General features: G+C 40.3%; 1 protein-coding gene across 1 annotated transcript in view; it reads right to left on the bottom strand.

The window, feature by feature from the left end:
• The window catches only part of LOC122994556 (neurocan core protein-like), a 46,310-nt gene extending 26,089 nt beyond the window's left edge, over window positions 1–20,221 (bottom strand). The window contains exons 1-5 of the mRNA XM_044369286.1: window positions 19,802–20,221; window positions 7,752–7,831; window positions 3,131–3,334; window positions 2,576–2,758; window positions 1,842–2,016 (exon numbers count right to left, since the gene is read on the bottom strand). Coding sequence (XP_044225221.1) covers window positions 1,842–2,016; window positions 2,576–2,758; window positions 3,131–3,334; window positions 7,752–7,824 — 635 coding nt within the window. The 5' untranslated portion in view covers window positions 7,825–7,831; window positions 19,802–20,221. The remainder of the gene's footprint in view (window positions 1–1,841; window positions 2,017–2,575; window positions 2,759–3,130; window positions 3,335–7,751; window positions 7,832–19,801) is intronic.
• Between the last annotated feature and the right edge of the window lie 4,064 nt (window positions 20,222–24,285).

Below are 24,285 nucleotides of genomic sequence, written 5' to 3'. Positions count from 1 at the left end.
GTGCTCCAGTCCCTTTTGTTCTCTGGAACAATACAGAACGCCTCATCACATGTCTTGATGCAGTGAATGAAAGACCGGTTCCACCCAAAGAGAGAGGTCTGTTGAGGCCTGGCATGACTCTGGATGTCATCATTTGGAGACATGGTGGCTTCCACCGCTCTCGCCTTATGAATGATTGGTTTGCAGCACAGCCCTGTATGATGATGCAATTCCTCCCTGTATATTGTGTTTTTCTGAAACAAATTGAAGAATTCTTCTCTGCTTGGAGATGGAAGGTCACCGGCCATATGACCAGATGTCCCTCTTGGAGGCAATGAATGCTTGGTTGCCTGGCAATGGGGTGCAGAGGACTGCCAGGGATGGATATGCCATACAAGGAGGTTTTTCCCTCGGTGCATTACAAGGGAAAACATCCAACCTATGACCTAATCATCAGGAACAAATGGACTAAATGTGAAGTTCTGAGTGTTTCAACTCTTTGTTTATTTATTTTTTTTGGACATTTCCATCTGCAAGTTTCCTTTGGGAGCTTTTATGTTTATTTTTATTTACAGTATTCAGCATTTCTGAGTTTGAAAAGTGTGGCAATAAGAATGACATGGAAAAATCTGATGCAGTACAAGAAAGAATTTTGTTTCTGAGTATTTCTGAGTTTGGGTGAAATTCTTTATTGGTTCTTTGGTGAAGAAAGAATGCAGTACAAAAGCTGTACCGTAATGAATGTCCAAATCTGTCTAGTCTGGGTGCTTACTGTCTTATGTCTCAACAACAGTTCATGAGCATGGAAAGATCTGCACACAAGAATAAAATGAATGAAGAAAACTCTCTTGAAAAAATGTCTCTTTTTTTGACAGTTTTCAACAGGACATCTCAAAAAAGTGTAAAAAGTGCAGGTGCAAAGTTCAGCAGGCTTCGTTAGCTCTAGTAAAATCATCTTTGGAGAAACGAATACAGTTTATGCTGTGAGATGCTTGCTTGCCATTTGTGGCACATACTATAATGTAAGGTTGAACCAGTTCATATTGATAGCTGGATTTTGTATTTTGTCCTCCATTAAGTGATGACTGATTAAAAGAAAATATTAATTTGACCACAGGTTGTGTTGTTTGATGTAAATATCTGCTTTTGTTGCATGTTTTTAATGTTTTGTGAGTGTTAGAGCATTTTGCAAACAAAACTCATCATTTTGGCCGGTGCTTTCAGTTTAGGCGTGTTTTATGAACCGTTTTGAAAATGTAACTCAAATGTGTTCAAACAAATGAGAGAAACTGCAACTGGGAAAGCAGATGATTCAAGAAGACAGAGGCTGAACAGTTCACAAAACAAACCAAATGTGTTAATTTTAGAGAACTCAAAGTAGAGCTAAAACAATTAGTCGATTAATTGATTCTCTTCTTAAAACATTCTCCAATAGAAAAGTGTTTATGAATATTTAATATGTTGCTGTGTTTTATCATCCCACTCTAGCCATTTTACAGTTTCATTTAACTTTCTCCCAGTGTTTTAGGATTTTGGTGTCTGTTTTTATTCATTTTAATTTTCTGTTTGTTCATTTTTCTCTAAGGCACTTTTTTAACTTTGTTAAGAAAAGTGCTATATAAATAGAGTTTATTATTATTATTGTCTCTTTCAAGCAAAAAGGCCCAAAATTCAGATAGTAAATAGGAGATGTTTGGGTTTTGAACTGTGGGTCGTAAAAACAAATAGCTTCTGGGAAGGCATAATGGGCATTTTTCAGTGTTTTCTGACCTTTTATAGACCCAAAGCATGACTCACTGCAACTAGCGAGCAACTCTACGAAGCTGTAATAAACAAAAGGAAGTAATTGAACATCTCCTCACCGCACAGTCTGATCATCCAACCAGCCGGCTGCACAGCTTGCGAAGCCGTCATAATATGCTGCCCACAGCTGGGCTGGTGTGGCAATCTGAGCCGAGTTTTCCTGGCAGGCTCGCTGGGCGTCTGTAAATGAGAGGGCGTAACGGGCGCTGGGAGCCTGGTAGTGAAACACCACACCTAGAGATACAGACAGAGGAAGTCTTTATTATTCTTTATTTATTTGTGAGATATACCAACACAGCTGAGTTAAAAAATATATATATATATATCAGCGGGATATAATCAATACATATGTACCAACAAACAGATCAATTTAAGACAGTGTGAGTTTCAGCTGAAATTTCACAGATGGACACACAAAAATAATCTTTGGTATTTAGTCCAGACATCTTCATTAAAAAATAATTACACAATTACTCTAGTGGAAAACTAGATAACATAAACAACACGAACACAGTGAGCAGTTAGGTACGTTAATTAAGTCAGTCATTATGATATTGATATGGTGAAAAAAATGCTGAAAGGAGTTGGCAGTGCTCCTGTTTTAAAGCTGCCATTATCTATTCTACATTAGCACAACAAGCCTGGAATGCAATAAAACAAAAAAATCAATTCAAATCAATGCAACTCAGACTGTCAGCAGCATTTTTTGTTCAGTTTAAATGTTTCCTTGGTGGGATTTGTGTCACTAAACTTTTCTCACAATGAAATCTACGTCAGTGGCTGCTGCACTTACCGGAGACCACCAGGGGCACAGTGTCTCTCTCATAGTCGTTACCCATGACAACCTGACAGTGGTAAGTGCCTGAGTCGTTGGTACGGAGACTGGAGATCTCCATGGTAGCATTCAGGGGATTGGCAGTGTATCCTGGCAGCCTGACACGGCCACTGAAAGCCTTATTCACCTTGATTACATCACCTTTGGCACAGAAAAAGAGGTTTCTTCAACACAAAATGTCTACTGACATCCTGTAGATTTTAGAAATAGAAAATAAACTTTAAAAGGTCCTTAAATAGATGGATAGATTGAGTTAAAGGCCCTGAAACATTATCTTCTGTCAGATTCTTGCAAGCTGCAAAACCAAAAAAAAAAAAAAAAGAGCTGAAAGGTGGTCAGGTGATAATTCTCTGTGGGTTTATAACTATGAGCGACTCCTTACACACACAATTGATCCATTGCGAATAAAAATATTGATTAGTGCAGCTTTAGGTCTCCAAGCCCTAAATGTTAACTGACTGAGTGATGTAGATGCAGGTCCTATTCAACAACACAACCACGTCTTTGTTTTACCTTTAGCAGAAAGCACAATCTGCTCCAGAGGAGCGTCCTTTCCTCCTGCTGGCAGCCTGATGCGAGTCCACAGGATGTGGGGAGGCTGGCTGGAGGAGGTGGTCTGAAGGGTGAAGACACAGGGGAGGACGGCTGTGCCTGCCAGCGTTTCTTGTACTGTCGAATGGGTGATCCTACGCATGTTCACTATGGAGGAGGCTGCACCTGGAGAGAACAAACAAGAGAACAAAGCATAATTGGATAAGGCAATTAAATATGTCGGGGGGAAATTTGCTTACATGGTAGGAAAACAAAGAAGAAATGCAGTAAATAATTTCCTCTAATGATGATTCACCACACGTACTTCAGTTGTCTACTTTGATCAGCAGGTTCAGCAGATAAATACTGTTTGACAGACACGGATCAGTCTCCTCATTGATTAGGGTAAATGTCGTATTCTTCAATAAGCAGCATATATAAAAAAGGTTGGCTCTAGCTCCTCACCAAGGTGCCTGATAACAAGACCTCAGGGATTCATTAGCAATTTCACATGCAGATTTCCACACAAGGGCAAGAAACTTGTTTAATCATCTCGGCAAACACACACACACACACACACACACACACAAATGACTCCGATTGTCACTCAACCTAATTAATTTAAAGAAATTTCATTCAAAAGAAGTATCAATGTAAAGGAAAGGTCCCTGTACAAAGTGGTTAGTTTCAAGGTTCTGCAGATTGATATCAGCAATTCATTCTGTCTGGTTGCCACACAGGCTCAATGTAACCATGACAACAGGATCACCTGTGAAGATCTTCTAACCAACCATCCCCTACCACTTCATGCTTCATCCTCTATGGACAGCAACATACCAAGTGTCCACTATTTTATTCTATTTATCTTAAGATGGACATTTTATTTTTCTCATACATAAAAAACTTCTCCTAACCATGCAAGTTAATTTCCCTAAAATTTACATACTGTAGTGATAACTGAGCATATTCAACCAGCTAATGAAGATTGTCAGATATGGTTGAATGGTCAAAAATCTCCTAAAACAGCTAAAGGTCCTTGAGTTACGTTTTTTTAGTAAACTTTTATTTACTTTTGAAAAACAGCAATCAAAAGCAAACTATTACATCCTCAGTATTAATTAATATTAATTATAAAGTTCATAATCTGTCAGTTTCTGCTCACAAAATCATGAGTAACATGGCCTGTAAGGTGCGACAGTCTCTGAAACCCAACCCAACAAAAAGGCAGAAGACTCAGTTACAAACCTTTAATAAGCTTAAATCAGTGCTGAGGATTTTTTGCATTTGTTTTATTTTGCGCTCCGTTCATATTTTAACTGTGAATCAAACACACCAATTTGTAGAAAACGAATGTGAGCGAAACATGACAACCTGTATAAAAAAAACAAAAAACAAAGCCCTATTTGGAATAATACAAACGGTGGAATTGAATCCCCGAAATATATTTCCATCTGCATTTAGATTGGACGGCGTTCACACGCTGAATCCCCCTGAGAGCATCTCTCTGTGCTGAATGTCCCCGCTGCCTACCCCCCAAATCAGATGTAATCACACAATCACAAATACCAGGGAAGAAAAAATGTGAGCCAGAACAAGACCGAGAGCAGGAATGAGAGAGGAAGTCTGATGAAGGGAGAGAAGGGAAGGGAGTTAAAAAGACGAAGAAAAGGAGTCTAAGAAACTGAATGGTGGAAACTGAGGGACTTTGGATGACAAGTGTACCCAGAAGCATGGTGGTGACAGATGGGACAAAAGCAAAACAGCCTGAAAAGAAGAACAGAGTGCTGGAAGTGACTTGAAAGGACACTTGCTGTCATTAGCAGACACCATCTCTTATTCTTGTCAGTCCTCCTCCAGAGTCTACTGAGCTGTTCGGAATACAGTTAGACTGAAAGGAGGGTCTCAACGATCGATATTTTTAGCTATCCTAGTGGTATGGCTCTGAAACATTTCAACAACTATTTCATAGGTTGCAATGACATTTTGTACAGACATTCATCGTCCCTGGAGGATGAATCCTACTGACTTTTGCACCAGAGCCATAAGATTCACATTTGATTGAAATGTCTCAACAACTATTGGATACATATTCATGTCCCCCTGAAGACTGGCCATCGATCCGAAGACCCATTATTCTGAAACCCAAGAAGTTTGAAAAATGTCCCATTGGACTGAAAGCCCATTAGTCTGACGGCCCGTTATCCCGAAAACAAACACCCATCGCTCCAAAGGACCATTGCTCTGAAAATACACACTCCGGAGTTCAGTAACATGGTGCTGAATCGGCAGGGTGAGGGGTAATGGGGGGGGGGGACAATGCCATTATTTATGTTTAGGTGTTCCAATTAAGGCTGCCTCTGTTGTGCCTGCACTAAAAAGCAAGCATTTTGTAAATGGTATCTTTTTATTTGCATGTCAAAATACACCAAGATATTAAGGGCAAAAAGCTCCAGTGAGAGTGTGTATTTTCAGAGCAACGGGCCTTCGGAGCAGTGTGCTATCATAGTGGGCTTTTGTTTTTGGAATAAGAGGCCGTCGGACTAATGGGCTTTCGGTCCAATTGGAAGTTTTGCGAACAATCGGGGTTTCAGAATAATGGGCAGTCAGACCAGACTATCCCCCTCAGGATGTTATGATAACTTTGGCAATTATTTAACTTTTCATCTAGATCCATCATCAGGTCAAATTTTTATTTGTCCAGTAGTCTACTTTGTTTTATGATCAAAAACTAATGACATACCTACCAGCCTTAGCTGTAGTTGTTAGCACTAAACTAAAATGTGTTAGCATTTAGCTAACACGTGTACACAAGTGCAGCCTCAAAGAGCTGCTAGATATGGCTACAGTCTCTTAGTCTAAAATGTTGACCATGAAAGCTAATTCTTGACCCTAGAAACACTAGTTAAGGCCCACTTACTAGCTTTTTCTGAAGCTTACAACTGCATCTCATGGGCTTTCACGGCAGATGGAGTTTGCTGAGTTGTCATGGAGATAACTTAGTTGTAAAGTTGTCAAAAAGCAGAGACAAAGCACAAATTTCATTCTCATGTGAAATAATAATATTGTTCCACCTGTTATCATATGACTGTTATTCCATACTTTGGTCACAAGATGACAACTGAGCAAACTCATCTCCTTAAGTCTGTCACTGTTAGAGTCATTATGGTCAGAAATATTTATATTCAACACATAGTGGTTTTAAACGACATTTGTGTTTACTAGCAGCCTGACTATGTTGTGAACCACAGGACATTACTGATAAGTTATATACATACAGTATGTAGTAGTTACCATTAACCTGGTGCACTCGTTTCCAGCTGTCTGTCATCACAACACAACTACTGCAGCACATCAAACTCCAGTGTTCACATTTCCCAGTTTGATATGTTTTTGTACTTTGTTGACTGCTAGAGGGCAATTTGTGTTGATGAACTTTGAAATTACAGAGTCAGAAATGAAATAGCTAATCCAAAATATAAATGTTTTATTTTTTATAGCAGCTTAAAGGTGACATATTACGCACATTTACAGGTCTATATGTTTAATCTGGGGCTCTACTGGAATATCTTTGCATGATTTACAGTTAAAAAAACTCCTTATTTAACTTATACCGACCCTTTACGCGGCCCCTCAGTTCAGCCTCTGTCTGACACAGGCTGTTTTAGCTTCCGTCTCTTAAAGCCCCCCTCCTGAGGAGGCCACTCTGTTCTGATGGCTAGCTCCTGGAAGCTGTTGGTAGTTTGTTGACGTAAGAGGCTACGTCAGCAAACCATGAAACAAGCTATAGAAGTAGGATTTCACTACTTGTTCTCGTTCTTCACTCAAAATGTTTACATTTGTATCCTGGATTGAAAAAAACTGACAAAAGCATGATTGAGTGCAGAGTAATAACTTTCTGCTGTCAGAGTGTAATGCCTGGTACGTTAATGTTTTAATTTTGTAAATGAGTGATGCAATTTCTCATTTTAATGAAAATCCAGGCTGACCAGCTACCATCATGCATGCCAACTGCAGGAAAAGTAATTAAGCAAAGGAACTTATCTGTACTGTGGGCAGTCAGCGAGCTGCATGTGGGACCTCAGACCTGCAATATCATTCACCAGAGACCTGCAGCTCTGAGATGTTTTGTCTTTTTGCTCCATAATTGTGAATTTTATGCATAGTTGAACAGATGGTACACTAAACTTGCATAAATGGGTTTGGAAGCGTTCCAGCTCAATCCCACTGAGCATGTCTGCAAACATCCTCAGCATGTCAGCTCTCACAACACTCAAATTAGTACACACCTGTCTTATGGATTCATGTCTATGGAAAAATTAATGTGGGAACTGTTTTTTTTCTCTGCCAATGTCAACTGTGTGTGTATCCTGATCCAGCTGCACTGCTCTTATTTCATTCTTTCCTTCCATGAATCAATCCTCTGTCTATTCCTCTCATGCTCTTCTTTCTCTTGCTTCCCTGAAATCTGTGGACATGTTCTGTGACTCCTGACTGCTGTTTCTTTAGATCAGATACTGCTGATTACTTTCTGCAGCACCGGGAGACGAAGCAGTTGAGGTCAACAGGAAACAAAGAGTGGAGGTGGAGGAGACAGAGAACTCACCTGAGCCAAAATAGAGCAGCAGTGTCAGAGCCAAGATGATCTGCCGCCCAGCTTCACACAGAGGGAGCACCATCCTGGACCTGAAGAGACAGAGGAGAAAACACAGTCAATACTAAGAAGAGGCAACAAGGCAAGGTTAACTTTAGAATAAATTTAGTAGAACATGGAAAGTTGTTTTCAAATGTTTTATGTTTGACACACTGATAGTTTCTCCAAGACACACAAGATGTCCTTTTAGACAATAACGTGAATCTAATCTTATTTTATGAGCTGTCAATTGTGTCTCCATCTTCCCCAATGCAAGCATAATATCATCATTTTATCATCCATATTCATATAAATGGTAAAATGGAAAATGGTAAATATTTGCATGTTCAGTGTTGGCACCCTAAACATTCACAGCCATACTCTTCCCTTAAAGACAAACTATACAGTATCTGTTTTATCACTACATGCTGTAAGTTTATACTAAAACTATCAAATAAACTCCTTCAAGTAACTAACACTAAGTATTGCCCTGAGTCGGCGCTTACCAGCTTTAAAGTTACAGTTTCATCGCTCGTTTGGTATTTTTTCATCAGTATTTTTCAGTATTATTTTTTCACTTGGTAATTTTCATGTTTGAAGTTTTTTCATGTTTGAACAGATGACTACTTGCTCATGCGTGTGCCTGGAAAAAAACTTCACAGCTGTTTGGTTTATGAAACCTTTTCAAAGCCAATTAGACTCAAACCAACACGTCAACATAAAAACAAGACTCTTAAAATTTAAATTTTGAAGTTATGGGATCTTCAGCTGATAGAAATGATACTGCAATATGAAGTGTAACTCTATCGGTCGTGTCGTCCAATATGTGTCACTCATCTTAAAGGATATAGGCTCATAATTTTTCAAGTACATTTTTGTATGGAAGGAAGACTGTAGATTTTATCCCCAATCATTGACATTGAAAGTGCAAGAAAAACACGTTTCAATTCTCATTTGAGCACCTGACTATTGTTTTAGGCCTTTAAAAAATTGTGAACCTGTCCTTTAATGGGCTCTCGACTATGACAGCAATTGTTTCACTAAAGGTGAGTTTACCAACATCTGTGAGGCCACCTCAGGTGAGAAAGCAGGAGGGTGAAAACAATGTGACACAAAAAGATTTTTTTTTTTTGTCTCTTGATGTTGCAGTGACTTTCCTGCACTGTGACAGTCTCCCAATTATAGCCGGCTCAACACGGACCACACCCATAAAAAATACATCAAATGCCCCAAAATGGCGTCAAACACGAATCATTAAAAAGTCAATTTAAGACAAGTGAGGTGATTTAGTTGCATGTATACAGTATCACAGACATGGACTGATAATGAATCATATGTTCAATTTATCTATTGGTGTGATAATGTCATAATAAATACATAATACTGCAGGACCCAGACATAGTTCACTGAGGCTTGTATTCAGTGCTTTCCAGACAGTGAGCTATAGTAGCTATGGCAGACTGTGTGTGTGTGTGAGAGAGAGAGAGAGAGAGAGAGAGAGGGGCTATAAACTATTGGCACTGCAATGAGACAAGGTGACCTTCGAACCCATCCACTCTTGGGATGGTAGGATGCACTGTTGGATACATTGCATTCATTTGGCAGACGCTTTTGTCCACAGTGACACTGGGAACAATTTGGGGTTGAGCGTCTTGTTCAAGAACACTTCAACATCGAAACCACCGCCCCAACGATTAATGGTCGACTGGCGTTGCCACCTGAGCTACAGCTGCCCACATCACTACTTTGCTGATAATGGCATCCAGTACTGGTCTCCTAACTAGATGAAATAATTTGATGTTATACCACACATGGAGTGATAAATTTAATAGGATATAGTCGAATGAATCTTACAACACCCAAATACTCAACTAAAGCACTGGATTAATTTTTAGTGTTCTGCAGTGAAAAAATGATTCTGGTGCATCCCTACCGCACAACAAAGAGGAAATCCTACCACACATCAGAAAAGAGCTGCAGACTTTGCCAGAGGATTTGGCTCGGGGCCGAAGCGTCTCAGCTCAACGGAGAGATGGAGCTTTATTGCCCCGTACTGGTATGAAATGGAGATAAAGAGAATATGTTGTTTGAAGAAAAAACAGCTTTGAAATTAAAGGGGGTATTAAAACAAATAACTTTCAACTTTATTCATTTACTTTTGGACAAAAAATGTCTTCTTTCTGTCCTCTTAACTACAAAGACTTTGCTAGTAAGTTATGTAGAATTAAATTTGAAAGATTCAAAATTGTTTGTAAGAGAAATTAATCCAACATATTTGGACTGTCTAGATCTCGTTTACATAAAGTAAATAATTTACCCAAGGAAGCAAACGGCCTCTTCACATTCACCAAGGTAACAGCCATTCATGCCAACAGCATCCCTGATGCTTAGAAAGAAGATTATGCAACACCAGTTCAACCCTTTATAAATTATAGGAATAATGGTGGCTCTTTCTGACCAAGTGAAAGCTGTGTAAACCTTCAACCGTATAAAACTGGAGCGTGTGAGGCTAAAGAAGAACATTCCTCTCAGATAGTAAGAAACTCTGTGACACCTGTGAAGCTATGCTGTCATTAAACAACAATTTGTTAAGCAGTTTTTAATAGCGGGCAATCAAGTTGGTTTCTGGACACTTGAAAAAGGGGGATTGAGACCCCACTGTGCCACACACTCTGAGGCATCCCATCTCTGAAGGTGGGTTAGGACCTTGTGATGGGCTGTGACAGATTGGGGTCAAGCCATTGGGTTCTTTGCATGTTGAAGACCAGCCTGAACCTTTGGTTGGGCTAGCTGGGTGGGTGACAAGAGATTTCTAAAGGCTTGGAGAGGGTCATGACACCGAGAAGTTTGCCCAGTCTTGTGAGCGGAGAGCGTTAGAGAGCGTTGTATCGGAGAGCCTGGGACTGGCGGGGGCCCAGCAACCACTATCCACACCAGCAGAATACAGAGTTCAGCCTATGGACATCTCTATGGATGCTATACAACATACAACACTATGTGCCTATAGACAGCAGCCATTCAAAGTTTTACCAGAGGGGATTTACAGTGCACTGGCCATCCAATAACACCAGCCGCATACTAACCAGTACCACCTTTTGTTAGGGACGAGACATCAGATGTCGTGAACGCCTCCCTCTAAATCACCCCTCTTCACTTTCACAGGCACAGTTGTGTCTTGAGGAGAAAAGAGCCAGAAGTCTCTAAAATGCTTCAGTGGACTTCAATGTGGATGTCCATCCGACACATTTTCACGATGTTGTCTGAATAGGACGCATTCTCAGCTCATTGTAAGGGCCAGCAAGCAGAGTGACAGAGATCCAAAGAGAGCTAACAGATGAGGCTGGCAGACCTACATTATGGCTCAGCACTAAGCTGTCAATCTGTTGAAGAAGAAGACCAACTGGCCTCATGATCGTCATGACGCAGGCAAGACGGGCCCCTCGACACAAATTTCCTTCAGTTCTATAGTTGGTGGGAAAATTATTTAGAGAAAAAACATGAAAAGTGTGGAGCACATCATATCAGCTTCTGTTGGGGTTGTGAGATAAATCATGTTTGTGAGTGCAGCACGACAGCTTTATGCTCAAAATGCCTTGAACACGGTACATTGAAGTATGTGTTAGTTTGTGTGTGTGTGTGTGTGTACAGACTGCAAAGGTTTTGTTAATCAGGCCAGGTTGGGTCCCATGTTGATTCATGACATACACACACACACACTCACACACTCACACATGAATGCAGCTGTAATGGTACAGCTACTATAAAACCCTGCATCAAATCCCAGCCAATGCACAAGGTAGGTCACTGAATCTCATCTACTGTACATTCATGTGCACAAACATACACATAATAACACACACAAGCACACACACTGGCTGCTGTCATCTCAGTTAAATCTGTTTAAGTTTGTTGAGCCTACATTCTGCAAGACAACAAATATGCTTCATGTATTATGGTTACTGTTACTGTTGTTGCACCTGCTCATGCAGTTTACAATTATAACATTGAATTGGGAGAAAACGTTGTCTCCTGCTCACTTTTTAATATTTCAAGCTAACTTGTTTTTAACAAGAACCCTGTAGCAGGGTCTTCATTATGCATTTGACGACTACATAGTCGATATCCTTAAAGACTGAGACTAGCTACGCAATTAAAAAGACTCACATTGAAAACATGGAAATAAAGGAGCAGCATTCTTAGAGCTAGTTATCCCTTTTGTTGTAGTGCAGTGTAAAAATGAATAAGATTATTTAAATGTAACTTATATAATGAATGATAGATGTTTACTATAGAAAAACACACTGACAAGCAACGCAGAGGTCAGATTTATGTTTTGTTGTTCATATTTACTATTTAACAATATGTTTCACTTATACTAGAGAAAATTATTTGAGGACTGGCTGATAAGTTTGGGTAACGTAACGCCGTCTCTGGTTTGGCTGGAGCGTAAACTTCCCCAAACCAAGAACAAAATAAAATGTTAGCCTTGGTGAATTGCCGTGATGTAGGACACCTAAGCTCCAGTGGGTGTAGGATGATTGTACATTTGAGAAGTCATGTGATTTTGATCACATGACATCACAGTTTGTGTTGACGGATTGTTTTATTGACTTTAATTTGTTTCAGGAAGACCTACACCCGCTGGAGCTTAGTGTCCCACATTATGGCAATTCACCTATATAACTACTAGCATTAGCTGCCACTCAGTGAATGTGTCAGTCTTCCAGTCCAACAATGCATTTTGTAACATAACCTGTAATCCCACACAATAATATAGTTAACTAATATATGTGGATTGACTTTTTAAGTAATGCTCGCTTACTACTCTAAGCTAGTTAAGCAGGCATGCTAACGTCTCCAGCTCAGAGCAGACAAATGTACTGTTTTAGCCATTCCTTACAATTGTGCTCTTGAAATCTTGTTTGTGTGCAATATTTTCCTTTTTATGGTAAAAAAAACAGATATTTTTCTTTCCTGCTTGGCATTTGACAGAATATTGTTCTCCACCAAACACAAGAGAGTTCAAGCTCTAGTTGCTGCACAGGGAATATTTTCTGATAGAAGAAAAATCCAAGAGTTTATTCTGTATTTTTACAGGAAGCTTCTAAACCTTGCTCGGGCAGCAGCATGATGACAAGAGGAAGAAGCAGAATTAATGTCTAAAAATACAGAATAGCTCTAGAGGAGAGGCTGAAGACTTCAGATAAATCTGCGCTATTAGACTTCAAGACTGAAGCGGAGCCAGTTTTACAGTAAAGAGTCAAACTGTCAGTCTTGTTTCCCCCTACTGGGATCTGACAGGAGAAGGTGATTCCTCTCCTTCCCTTTTTCTTTAATCATTTCTCACAAAACTATTACCTCCAGAGAGCGGTGGCGTGAACAGCAGAATAACAGCTCCAGATGAGTGACAGACAAAGTGGTGAGCTGGGAGTGGAAGAATATGAAGAAAAAGGAATGAAAGGAAGGTCATTTTTATCACCGTCATGACAACAATGCTCTGGCATGATGAAAGCGCTTCAGAAAAGCTGCGTTGGAAGCGTTATAATTCTCCTTAATTTGCTGTGCGGGAGAGAATGGCTGTAGCCAGTCCATCCTGAATAGATATGAGGCTGAAATTCCAACTTCCATGTGCTTAGACAAAAGCAATTTTCACTAATGAATTGTAAAGACAGAAAAAAAAAATACAGTGTAAGTATGTTGCAGTATCCAGTGGTGATTTAGCGCCACAAAAGAGACATTAAGCCAGAGCGCTTGAACATTAATTGCTAAAGAAATTAAAAACAGAAAAAAAGAAACTGCAATAAGAAAGTGAACTGAGCTGAATCAGGTATTCATTTCCTGCTCCCTTCATCCACCACACACACACACACACACAGATACCCTTTGTGTTCAGTGTGCCTATGTGGTGACTAATCACACTCAAAGCAACTAATGACTCATGCAGTTCAGGCCTGGGCTTCAGATGGAGAGAGGACTCTGGAAAGCTGCTGGTCCCTCCGATTCAAGATTACACACTCCATCCTTTCACACTGACACCATTGATCTCACTGGGCACAGCGACAGCGGTTATTTAAACCAGCTCGATAACACGCTTAGGAGAGGCCAAGCTAAGATTTGGCTATGTGTGCGCAGTAAAGCGGGGAGAGGAGGCAATTTAGATCAGTCTGAAGGATCCTTGACAGACAGGTCCAGTGAGAGAGAAAAGTACATCTTTGAGTCATGACTTGGGTTTGTTGTGACTGTAAGCATAGGTAGTTACAACTTGAATGCTATTCTTTTGGTGTATTATTCAGTATTCAACATAAGAAACATACTGATGTGATGTTAAATACATACCTGAGAGAGAGATTGACAGTTCTTATAAAAATCATCTGCCCCCAGCCTTCCTGCGGGGCTATTAAGTTGCTGCGAAACTACACTCAACTAACCTGCAGGAGATGATCTCAGATGCGCTCATTTTCTCTCTCCTCCTCTTCATTCTGGCACTGTCACATGAGAGTTTTTATTGTGTGTGCATGTGCAAAAGGTGTAGGCTTGACTATGTGTGATTCAGAGTATGTTAGCCAGTCGTGAGCTGTACAAAAAAATCAATTTAAATGCATTTGATTTACATATGAGGAGCAGTGTGCATGTAAATGTGTGAGAACAGAATATTGTAAGAGATAGCTTTTAGGGGAAATAGAAACCTGGGAGAACCAGGCAGCAGCCTGTGGAATTGATCATTGCTCATTGCTGTGATGCATCCAAGAGGATCAAATCATATTGACATCAACTGATGTGTTACCTGTAAAGCTTTTAATGGAAGAAGAGATCTTAAGAAGTAACCTTATTTACTTAAAGAAGGACTGCACTGATTTTATGTCTGTGAGGCACTTTGTAAACTTGTTTTTGAAAAATGTGACACGATGCTAGTTGGAGTGATGTTATCCACAGAATCCGAAGGTGAGACATTTCTGACAGTAAAAGTAAAAAACGATGAAAAGTTAACATTGATAATAATTGATAAATATTTTTTGGAAATCATGGTTAGTCATAATTATGAGACAGTAAGTAACTTTAAATGTCATAATTTTGAGATAATATCTAATATTTTTTTATATAACGAGTATTTTTTATTGTTATTCCTAATAGTTGTTATGGGGGGGGTTTTTTGGCAGAAATGTGATTTTTTTGGCCACTTGGGGGCAGCACAATAAGTCCACTATTCACTCTCCTTGTTGCCCTTTTTGGTCTCCACCAACCCCCAAAGAAATATTTGGTTATTTGGTTGCTAAATATTAAATACACCAGGCAATGTGGTGCTGGGCAAGTATCATATCAGAGCTAATTTGCTTAAAGTCCTCCTCCACTCAGAAATGTGTTTCGCTTATTGTTACTTCACTTGGATGTTTGAGCTTCACTGTGCAGAATGATGGACAGTATGTGCAGAGTTTGACATCAGAAGGCTGTTTTCACATTTATCTGCTGAAGAAGGAAAGTTTCTCTGTGTTCAACTTAAATCTGAGTTTAAGGCGTGAAGCTACAAGCAGGATGTGTAACATCAAAACCAGTCTGGGAGCCTATCGTGGTCCAGGACACAACTTCCATGAGTGTGATGGAAACTTGAAGCCTCCAGTGCACAAACACTGAGGATGGACTTTACAGTGAAGTAGGGGACGCTTTGTTTCCAACAGTTCAACTTGTGAAATGAATAATGATTTGCATATACATAGCTTCTGGATATTATAGGTAACTTTTTTGTTGAAAAACCATACAGAAACATATCAGACACATATAATTAGTGAAAGCAGAGTATTTTTATACATTGTAAAACATGTCTAGATGGGATTTTTAAAAACAATACTGATGAGAGCTGTAACAGTGAACCAATCTAGTAAAGTTGCAGGTCAGAAAATGAAAATATTGATTGGAGCAGCTTTAAAGAATCAGTTCCATTGAAACTATCACATTCAAATATATTGTATCTAAAATATTTGTTTAAGTAAACAGCAATATTGAGGAGTTTAATGATTTTTAGAGTCAGAGGTCAAATATATGTAGCTAGGGGCTATTAGCATAAGTGGCCACTAAACCAGCTGCGTCTAAAAGACAGCAGGGGTCAAAGGTGAAGGTTTGGAGGTTAGCTGTTGGTAGCAAAGCCAATAAAGGAGCAGGTGCACGAGTCCATGCTATCATCTCGAGTACACTCAATCTTTGGCTCCACACACACACTCTCTCTCTCACTGTATGTTTCAGATCATCAGAGTGACCATAAACAGGCCACAGCACAACCACATTTTCATCCACAGGGAGAGGTGGTCAGAAAAATGAGTAGCTGTGAAATGAAACGGAATAATAGACACAAACATAGACACACTGGTGGGACTTCATCCAAGAATTCCTCATCTTTAATGATCTGCTGATTCTGTGGAATATCAACTAGGTGAGGAAAAGAAAGAGAGAGAGAGAGAGAGCTCTGTCCTTCAAGTGTTTATCACCAGTGCCAATGCCCGCAGAGCCAGGAGCGATCTCCTCATTCTCACATCAGCAGTTAAAAATAACAAGAAAGAGTTGCTGAGTGGAGATATTTAAAACAGGGAAAAAGGTATCAAAAAGTAACACAGCTGCAATAACTATTAAACATTTGATTCCACTCTGTGTTGCAGAAGCTTTTGGACTGCGGATAAACTTTGGTGCTGCCTAAAAGAGCTCCTTCTTAGCCAACTACAAAGCCAAACATTTGTCTTCCACCAGTCACTACCTTAGAGGAGAGCCCCTGGCCAAAGACAAAGAGAGGGACCTTTCTCTTTGTGTGGCTGAGCTGTTCAGCTGTGGTCTCATCTACGCTTGCAATGATTGGCCTGGTGGGCTGCTTTAGTCCCTCCCAGGTTGAAGAGTGAAGTTGATTGATGGATTAGTTCGTCCAATCCCTTTTGGGTTTTGAGTGGCTGGGGACTCGTTCAGTGAGAGGGTTTCAATATTCCAGGGAGAGAAGAGAGAAAGAGTTCAACATTGCGTCTTATCCAGTCACTCAAAACACAACTATTCATTGCTCTTTTTTCATTTGCCAAATGTTTGTGGTTGGACCACTAGGCTCTGAGATTTGGGAGCTGTCCAGTGCTGAAAACGTGGACAGTTTTTGCTTCAATCACTGTGAAGTCATTTTTAGTCTAAAGCCTATTCCCTCTCTGGCTGTAAATGGGCCACAAAGTTCAAAGAGATCATAAAATTCCCACTTTCGTCCACAGTCTAGTTCACCGTGTGCCAGCTGTAGCTGCTGTTTATGAATTACAAAAAACAGACTGCAGCTTCTGATACGTTGGCTGCACTGAGCAGCATTACCCATCATATTCTGATCTAAACATAATCAACACATTTTCATTGTAGTATAACTGTAAAGGTACAAGCCTGTGGTTTCTAAGAGGTGAAGCTTATTTTGATCATACCTAGGCTGCTATAAGTGAGCGCTGGTGCTGATTTGCATTTATATAGTGCCATTCTGTTAGCTATTAACACTGTGTAATATGTCACCTAAGACATATTACAGTGGGCACTTTCATTTCACAGAGAATAATATCAAACCCTGCCTGAGAATTACCTTTGGCTTCTACTGCAAATATACCATCAACAAGACTCATGAAATGCTTTCATAGCAGAAAACTGAAGAGAAAAGCTGCACAGAGAGAGAAAAGTATGACCAGCTATGCTAAATGTCTCTTTTAATTCATTTAATTCTAGGAGGTGTTACAGTGCTTTAGAGCTAATGACTATTTTCACAATAGATTTGGTCAAGAAAAATAATAACAAATAGACAAATATAATAACAAATAATAAAATAGTTACAAATCATAACAATTTCCTTGTTTTGTCTGACCAACACTACAAAACCCAAATTTGAGAAGCTGCCAGCTTCTCAAAAATAACTTGATTAAGTGACTATCAAAACAGCGACTATCAAAACCCCAACCACTAATGTTTGGTCAATCAATTAGTCCTAATTTCCATTATCGATTAGTGTGCTGAGTGTTTTCTTGGGTAACCGATTAATCGCCTGCTCATGTCCTCAAATTGCTTGTTTTGTCCGACCTAACCAAAAGAAATTCAGTTCACTGCCACATAAGACAAAGAAAAGCAGGAAATCCTCACAATTTAGAAGCTGGAACTATAAGATGTTTGGCATTTTTGCTTGAAAAATTACTTAGCCATTTTTTTCTGTTGATCAACTAACTGATTCACAATTAACTGATTATTTCAGCTCAAATATCTCAAAGCATCTAATGTGTCTGTTTTTCCGTCTTCCACTGACGCGTAAAGTGTCTCCTCTGACTCCTCGGATTGCAGAAGGCTCAAAGCCAGACATGATAAACAATACTGAGGCTGATTGAGTGCTAAGTGTGCAGCAACAGACAGCGAAGCAGCTGAACTGAGCTACTTCTCTGTTTTAGAATCAGACCCTTTTCTTCCCCACAACATCGCTCTCTGATCCCTCTGCTCGTATGAGTGCAGTCATCTACGTAACGCAGATGAACCCACAAACATACACACAAATACTGAGTATGCGTGCTGTGCTTCACGGATGCCCATGCACCCTTTCAAACACACAAACACACACACACACATCCGGACAGAATAAAAAATGCATGCTGTAAACTTTCAGCTGGGTCTCTTAGCCTCATTCCTCACTATTCTCCTCTCATCCTACAGGCACCATCTCTCCTTCTCTGTTATCTCTGGCACACACACATTTCCTCAGCTCAAGCTCGTATATAGTGCGGCGTTGCCTAGTTAACCTCGTCCTGCTTTGTGGCACTGACACACAGCTGGTGGTGGGCCCACTAACAAGGCCGAAGAAGAAAAGACTCGGACTCCTCCAGACTGTGGAGCGGTGAATAGACACAGAATATAGGCGTTATTGGGCTGCGGGGGCTCTCATATTCTCAAACAATACAGCTCATTTGTCAAGGTGACCCAAACTGTTCTCCTCCTTCACCGTGATTTGTACAGGCCAGTGTTTGTTTACAGAGAAGGCAGACATCAATATAAGACTCTGAAAGGTCTGTTCACCTGCTTGGCACCAGGCAATTTGTGTCATTTTTGATTCCATATTTTCAGGACAAAAGCAAAGTTAGTTTTACAAGCCACACAGACATGAAGTACTATAATGTGAAGATAAAACAGTGTGTGTGCATGTGTGTGTGAGAGAGAGAGAGCCAGCGCAGACACAGCGATCACTGATAATCCAGTTTCTATACAGTATCTTTGATGTCATGCCCAGATGACAGCTCTGGAGATGGCCCAATATAAGATCTGATTTTGGCAGTTATTCAACACATGTTGTTTGTTCACCACAGGACTCTGATTTACATAATAGATTTCACAAACACCTGTTCAAGTGTTCAGATCTGCTTCCACAATTGCATCAGTCAACAGAAGGCATCCTCCCCTTTGGTTTCTTTTAATTCTTTGTCAAGTGTAAAGGAAGATTTAGGTGTGTGTGTGTTTGGACACAAAGTTCTTCTAAAATAAAGATCTCCTGATGATGATGAAACCATGTAAAGGGCACACTAACAAGGTTACATGGTGAGTTGATGATTTATGCATGCCCTTACATGGGTCGTAAATATAGACCAATATTAAAAGCTTTGATCTGTAAATAATTAAAGATATCCCAAACGGGTGCGATTTGTGCGCGTCTCAGAAGATGAAGCTTGTGATCGTGCGAGGAAAAAGGCAAGAGAAAATTCTTTTTTACTTACACTTATTACATATTCATATGATTAGATGTTGCATGGATGGGCGATGTGAAAAGAACTCCAAAATTTCCATAAAACGACAAGACCTGTTTTCGCTCCAGTTTAACCGAAAGTGCGTTTTTATGTTGAAACCAAGAAACTGAGAGACTTTAAAGCAGCTGAACGGTCTCTCTCTCTCTCTGATCAGGCGCCTCCTGCTACCCGGTGACTTGAGATATGACACACTGACCATATGACTGATTCCATAAAGCATGCATATGAAGCAAATGGTTTCCTTGCGTTCATTCTTACCTTAACGAGATGCGTCTGAATGGTGCAATCCTCTGAAATGTGAGCGAAAGCTTTGCGCCTCACAGTGCAGGTGCTCTCCAAAGCTCCCAGAGGGTGCAGAGACGGCAAACGACGAAACAAGGGTGAAACAGCACTTTGCAGAGGCAGAAAAGACCAGCGGGAGTGTGTGTGTGCACAAGCGCTCCACGTCTTGGACTTCTCACTCCTTCAACGTTGTCCTTCTCCTCAGTGAGCAGTCGATGCGCCGTTCATCCTCAGACATCTGATATCTGCCAGATCGGAATAGATGCACATACACACCACACACACACACACACACCACAGAGCAAGGTGCTCCGTCCCCCTCCTCGCCAGCAGCTACGCTGAGGGAGATAAGCAAAATCAGTTTGAACAAAGAGGCAAGCGGTGACAGGCAGACGGTTTCAGCGCCCCCATCCAAAGAGGGGGAAACGAGGGTGGGAGGGGGGAGGGTGGGGGTTAAAAAGAGAGCGAGGGGGTGTACTTTATATGACCATAATCCGATTCCTGCATAAACCTTAAAGGTTGATCCGGTGTCTGTGAATTAAAACCCCCTCACATCCTCATATGCTCTGTTTCCACACACCTCCTGTGTGACACAAGTTGTAGGCCTATAATTACATATAACAGCCAGACCTTCTATTGTAATGAGAGCAAGTAAAGATCATACTGTATCTAACCAATTAATGTGTTCAGGAATAACATTTGACTGATGTGGAGCAGATTTAATTGCCTCAGAAGCATTTCACAACCTGGCAACAGCCAACATCTCATCACTGCAGCGGAGGTTAATAGAAACCAAACAGCACCAGTCCTTATTAACATATTATAAAGAAAGAAAGGAAAAAAGGCTGGTTCGTTGCTGATGGCAGCTCTGACCACAGGTCTAGCTCCTACACTGATTTTTCTCAATGATAAAGTGAGTAGAAGAGCAGCAGACTCTTTGTTATTCATCATACTGTAGGTCTGCAGTCTGTTGTGTGCTCAAGATGGTTTTGAATTATGCATCTTCCCTGGTGTAATGGAGGCAGGAGTTGGTTCCACTAATCATGGTAATCACAGTGACTCTGGACTAAAATCTTTATTTAAAGGAAACTGAAATAAGTTAATGTGGAGAAATGAGAGCTGGAGTTCCTCTCAAACTTATGGTTTATTAAGTTAATCTGTGTAGACAGGAGTCTTTAAATAATAAGTCAAGAGAATACTTGTTATCATATTCAGGCTTGAAGTGTTGGTTTTGTACTTTCTGCAATATTCACTTTATCCTCATTATAAACCCCAGTAACCTGCCACTGGGTCAGTCAATATAAACTTTGTTCAAACCTGCACAACTTTATCCTCTAAATCTAGTTGAGATCCCAAAGTTTCCAAAGATACCAGGCTGAATTTTTGAGAAACTCTCTAAAAAAAAAATAATGCACAAGACATCCAGATTATTTCAATCTGATGAAATGGTGCAGCCATAAAACATGGAGTCATGGGCACAACCATCATTTACCTTTAATGAAGAGCTAGAAACCAACCGATACAAAAGATACTGTCATACAATGTGTAATAAGGGGATCTTTACAAATTTTAAGAATTTTAAAGCTGCATTAATTGATTTTTTTTTACCAATTTGGGGTGGCCCAACATATATTTTAAACACAACACTGACAAACGATGACTATAAAGTTGCTACATGACAAACCTGTTAGCACACAGTTGCCTATCTATACATTAACATTATTTAAGTGGTGTTTCTGGTCACATATTTGCTCTGATTTTAGCTCTGTTTTGAGTTCCACCAACTCCTGAGGGCAATATCTGGCTCTTTAGCTGCTAAATGCTCCACTACGTTCAATAGCTAGTTGATAACTTTGTCAGCTGTTGGTACAGGTCAGGTAGTACGCATCAGGTTTTGATGAAAACGGTTGTTGCAACTGGAAACAGCGTTGGTGAGAGCGATGAGAATGACCTAAAACAGTAAAGTTGTGGGCTGTAAAACCGAAACAATTAACAGAAAGCTAAAAAGCAACGTAGACCTAATTCACAGCAGAATTGGTGATAATTCTCTGTGGGTTCATCACTACCGGTAAGATTACATGTGGTCATTTCATCCACTTTTAATATAAAATATTAATCAGGGCAGCTTTTATGGAAAATAGCCCTCCACGTTTTGAGACAGTTGAAGGCATCTGTGCTAAAACACTCACCATGCAGTGGTTTGAAATATGACGCTGTCTGTCTTTTGTAAACCTCAGAGGAAGTAAACCTGCGTAAATATGACACCTGGTTATACTGTTATGTGTTTCTAGGTGTTGTTCTTACACTGAGGAATCCAACACTGAAGGTCAACAGTCTGGGGAAAGACTTGTTGTTATTCAGTTGGAAATTGATCCTCTGGAAATGAAGCTGAGGACAGATTTTCTGTCCACAGTGCCACTGATCTGTTTCCAGTCCGAAGAGGTATAGGAGTTTCCAATAACAAGTATTGATCCAGTCCATTACGGTTATTGAACGGTGTAGACTTTCAGTTTGTGGTGGTCTTCTGACATAAATATTACAGATGTTCATGGACATTTTTGGATTTTCTTCTGGTATCTGCAGAACGGATGTAATGTGACATAAGTACAGATATTAGATAGGTGCACATCTGGTTAACACATGAGCTTTTTGTCAGCACATAAATCAACAGGAGACTGGATGCAGCGCTGAGTGACAACAGAGTCTGAGCCAGCCAAACATCTTCTAGGAAAATGTTAGTTCATTCAACCATCTATCCTCATCGTGCCCGCTTGGTGTTATTCTTTGTTTCACAGTAACTACAAAAAATACAACAATAAAAAAAGTTCCTCTAAAATCTCTCATTTAAAATTCAAAAAGCTGATCAAACAAAGCTGTTTGAGGTCTCAGAGAACATAGTTTAGTCATATTTAATCGTATTTAGTGTGTAAACATAGTTGCTTTTGGTTTCCCCTCTAATCCCATTGCGAACGTTAGTTCTTGGCTTGCTTTTGTTGGCATCCAAACACAATAGTGTGTTTTGTAATACTTTTGTGAGACAGAAGGAAAAAAAATATGCAAATTACAGTCACTGGCTCACACTCAAACAGACACATTCGCACAGAAACTTAGGATCAAGAAATACAAGCAGCAGTTAAGGCCTACCAGTGATGCTCTTGATCCAGTCAGTGTGTTTATTTTACAAGCAGACACATTAACAGGCAAGTCTGTTGAAGGGGCCCCTCATCAGCGCCGTGAGAGTGATGGGGAAAAACAGAAACAAACAGAGCAGTGGGGGATTCATCCGGCTCTCACTGCATCTCCAATTCCCTCTGAACACGACAGGAGGAGGAGTGGGAAAGAGATGCAGACGCACTAAACACAACTCTAAAAGAGGTTTACTGCAAAGGCCTCGGGGAACTGCTCCTGGGAGCTCAGCTGAACGTGTGAAAACACCCCGAGATCATCAGCGCACCAGAACTGACGTTGCAGGATAAAAAAAACGTTTGTTCTTTGCCTTTTTTGACTCCATAGCTGCAACTGAGCAGATGCTGTATTGACAAAATATCCTAAATTATGAATATTGAACATATATTTGCACTCTAGGAAGTCAAAGTGGATGTCTGAGCCTGTTTATGCTCAAAGTTTATGAGATTAAATTTTGCATCACACACTTTCACAGTGTATAAATAGTGTACATGCACTGCACATACCAACAATTCAATTGCACACACACACACACACACACACATGGCAGGAGGATTGGCTCAGTCTTAATGTGCACTGTGACTTCTAGAAATGTCAGGCGCCTCGCCAAACAGACAAACAATGTCAATCACTCTCCAGAAAAGGAGCAGCCATCCACACACAATAGAGAACACACAATACACAGGGGAGGCTGGACGAAGACGATGACACAAAAATGACTTGCAGAGAGCTATTATAACATCTTAACGGGAGCAAAATAACACCACCAAGTAATGCATACTGCCCTCAGTAGGAAACAGAGAGCGTAATGAGGCTTTGAATGGCGTCATGCTTTCCACGCTGCTGTGTGGTGTTTTTAGGCTCCTGTGCGTGCTTATTATGAGCTGCTTGTTTGTGGGTTTGTTTGTTTTTTTGCAGTAATGCTGTTAATGTGAAGAGATCAAACAAGCCAGCGAGCAAGCCTAATAAAAATAGGGGAAAAGGATACAAGAGAAGACCTTGTCTGTCGAAATGTACCAATGGTGAGAAGTCTAAACTAATCTGGATTTTATAAACTCCAGTCTTTGTGCTGATAAAGCAGTTGCTCAGACTTGGTTTAACCACCATGCTGGGTTTAAGTGTTTCCGAGCCAAGAGGCCCCATCTGGGCGGCAGGAAGGCAGTCATGGAGGAAGTCATGGAGACACGGTGGGCACTGATGCTAACCACATGGAATACCTCCGTACTGTCCAACCACAGGCCTACTGGGTTATGTTTGCTTTGGCCTCATTTTTG

This window comes from Thunnus albacares, chromosome 12 (genome assembly GCF_914725855.1).
Source record: "Thunnus albacares chromosome 12, fThuAlb1.1, whole genome shotgun sequence".
NCBI lineage: Eukaryota > Metazoa > Chordata > Actinopteri > Scombriformes > Scombridae > Thunnus > Thunnus albacares.
The sequence above is the reverse complement of the archived record's forward strand: the minus strand, read 5'-3'. Positions and strand labels throughout refer to the sequence as shown.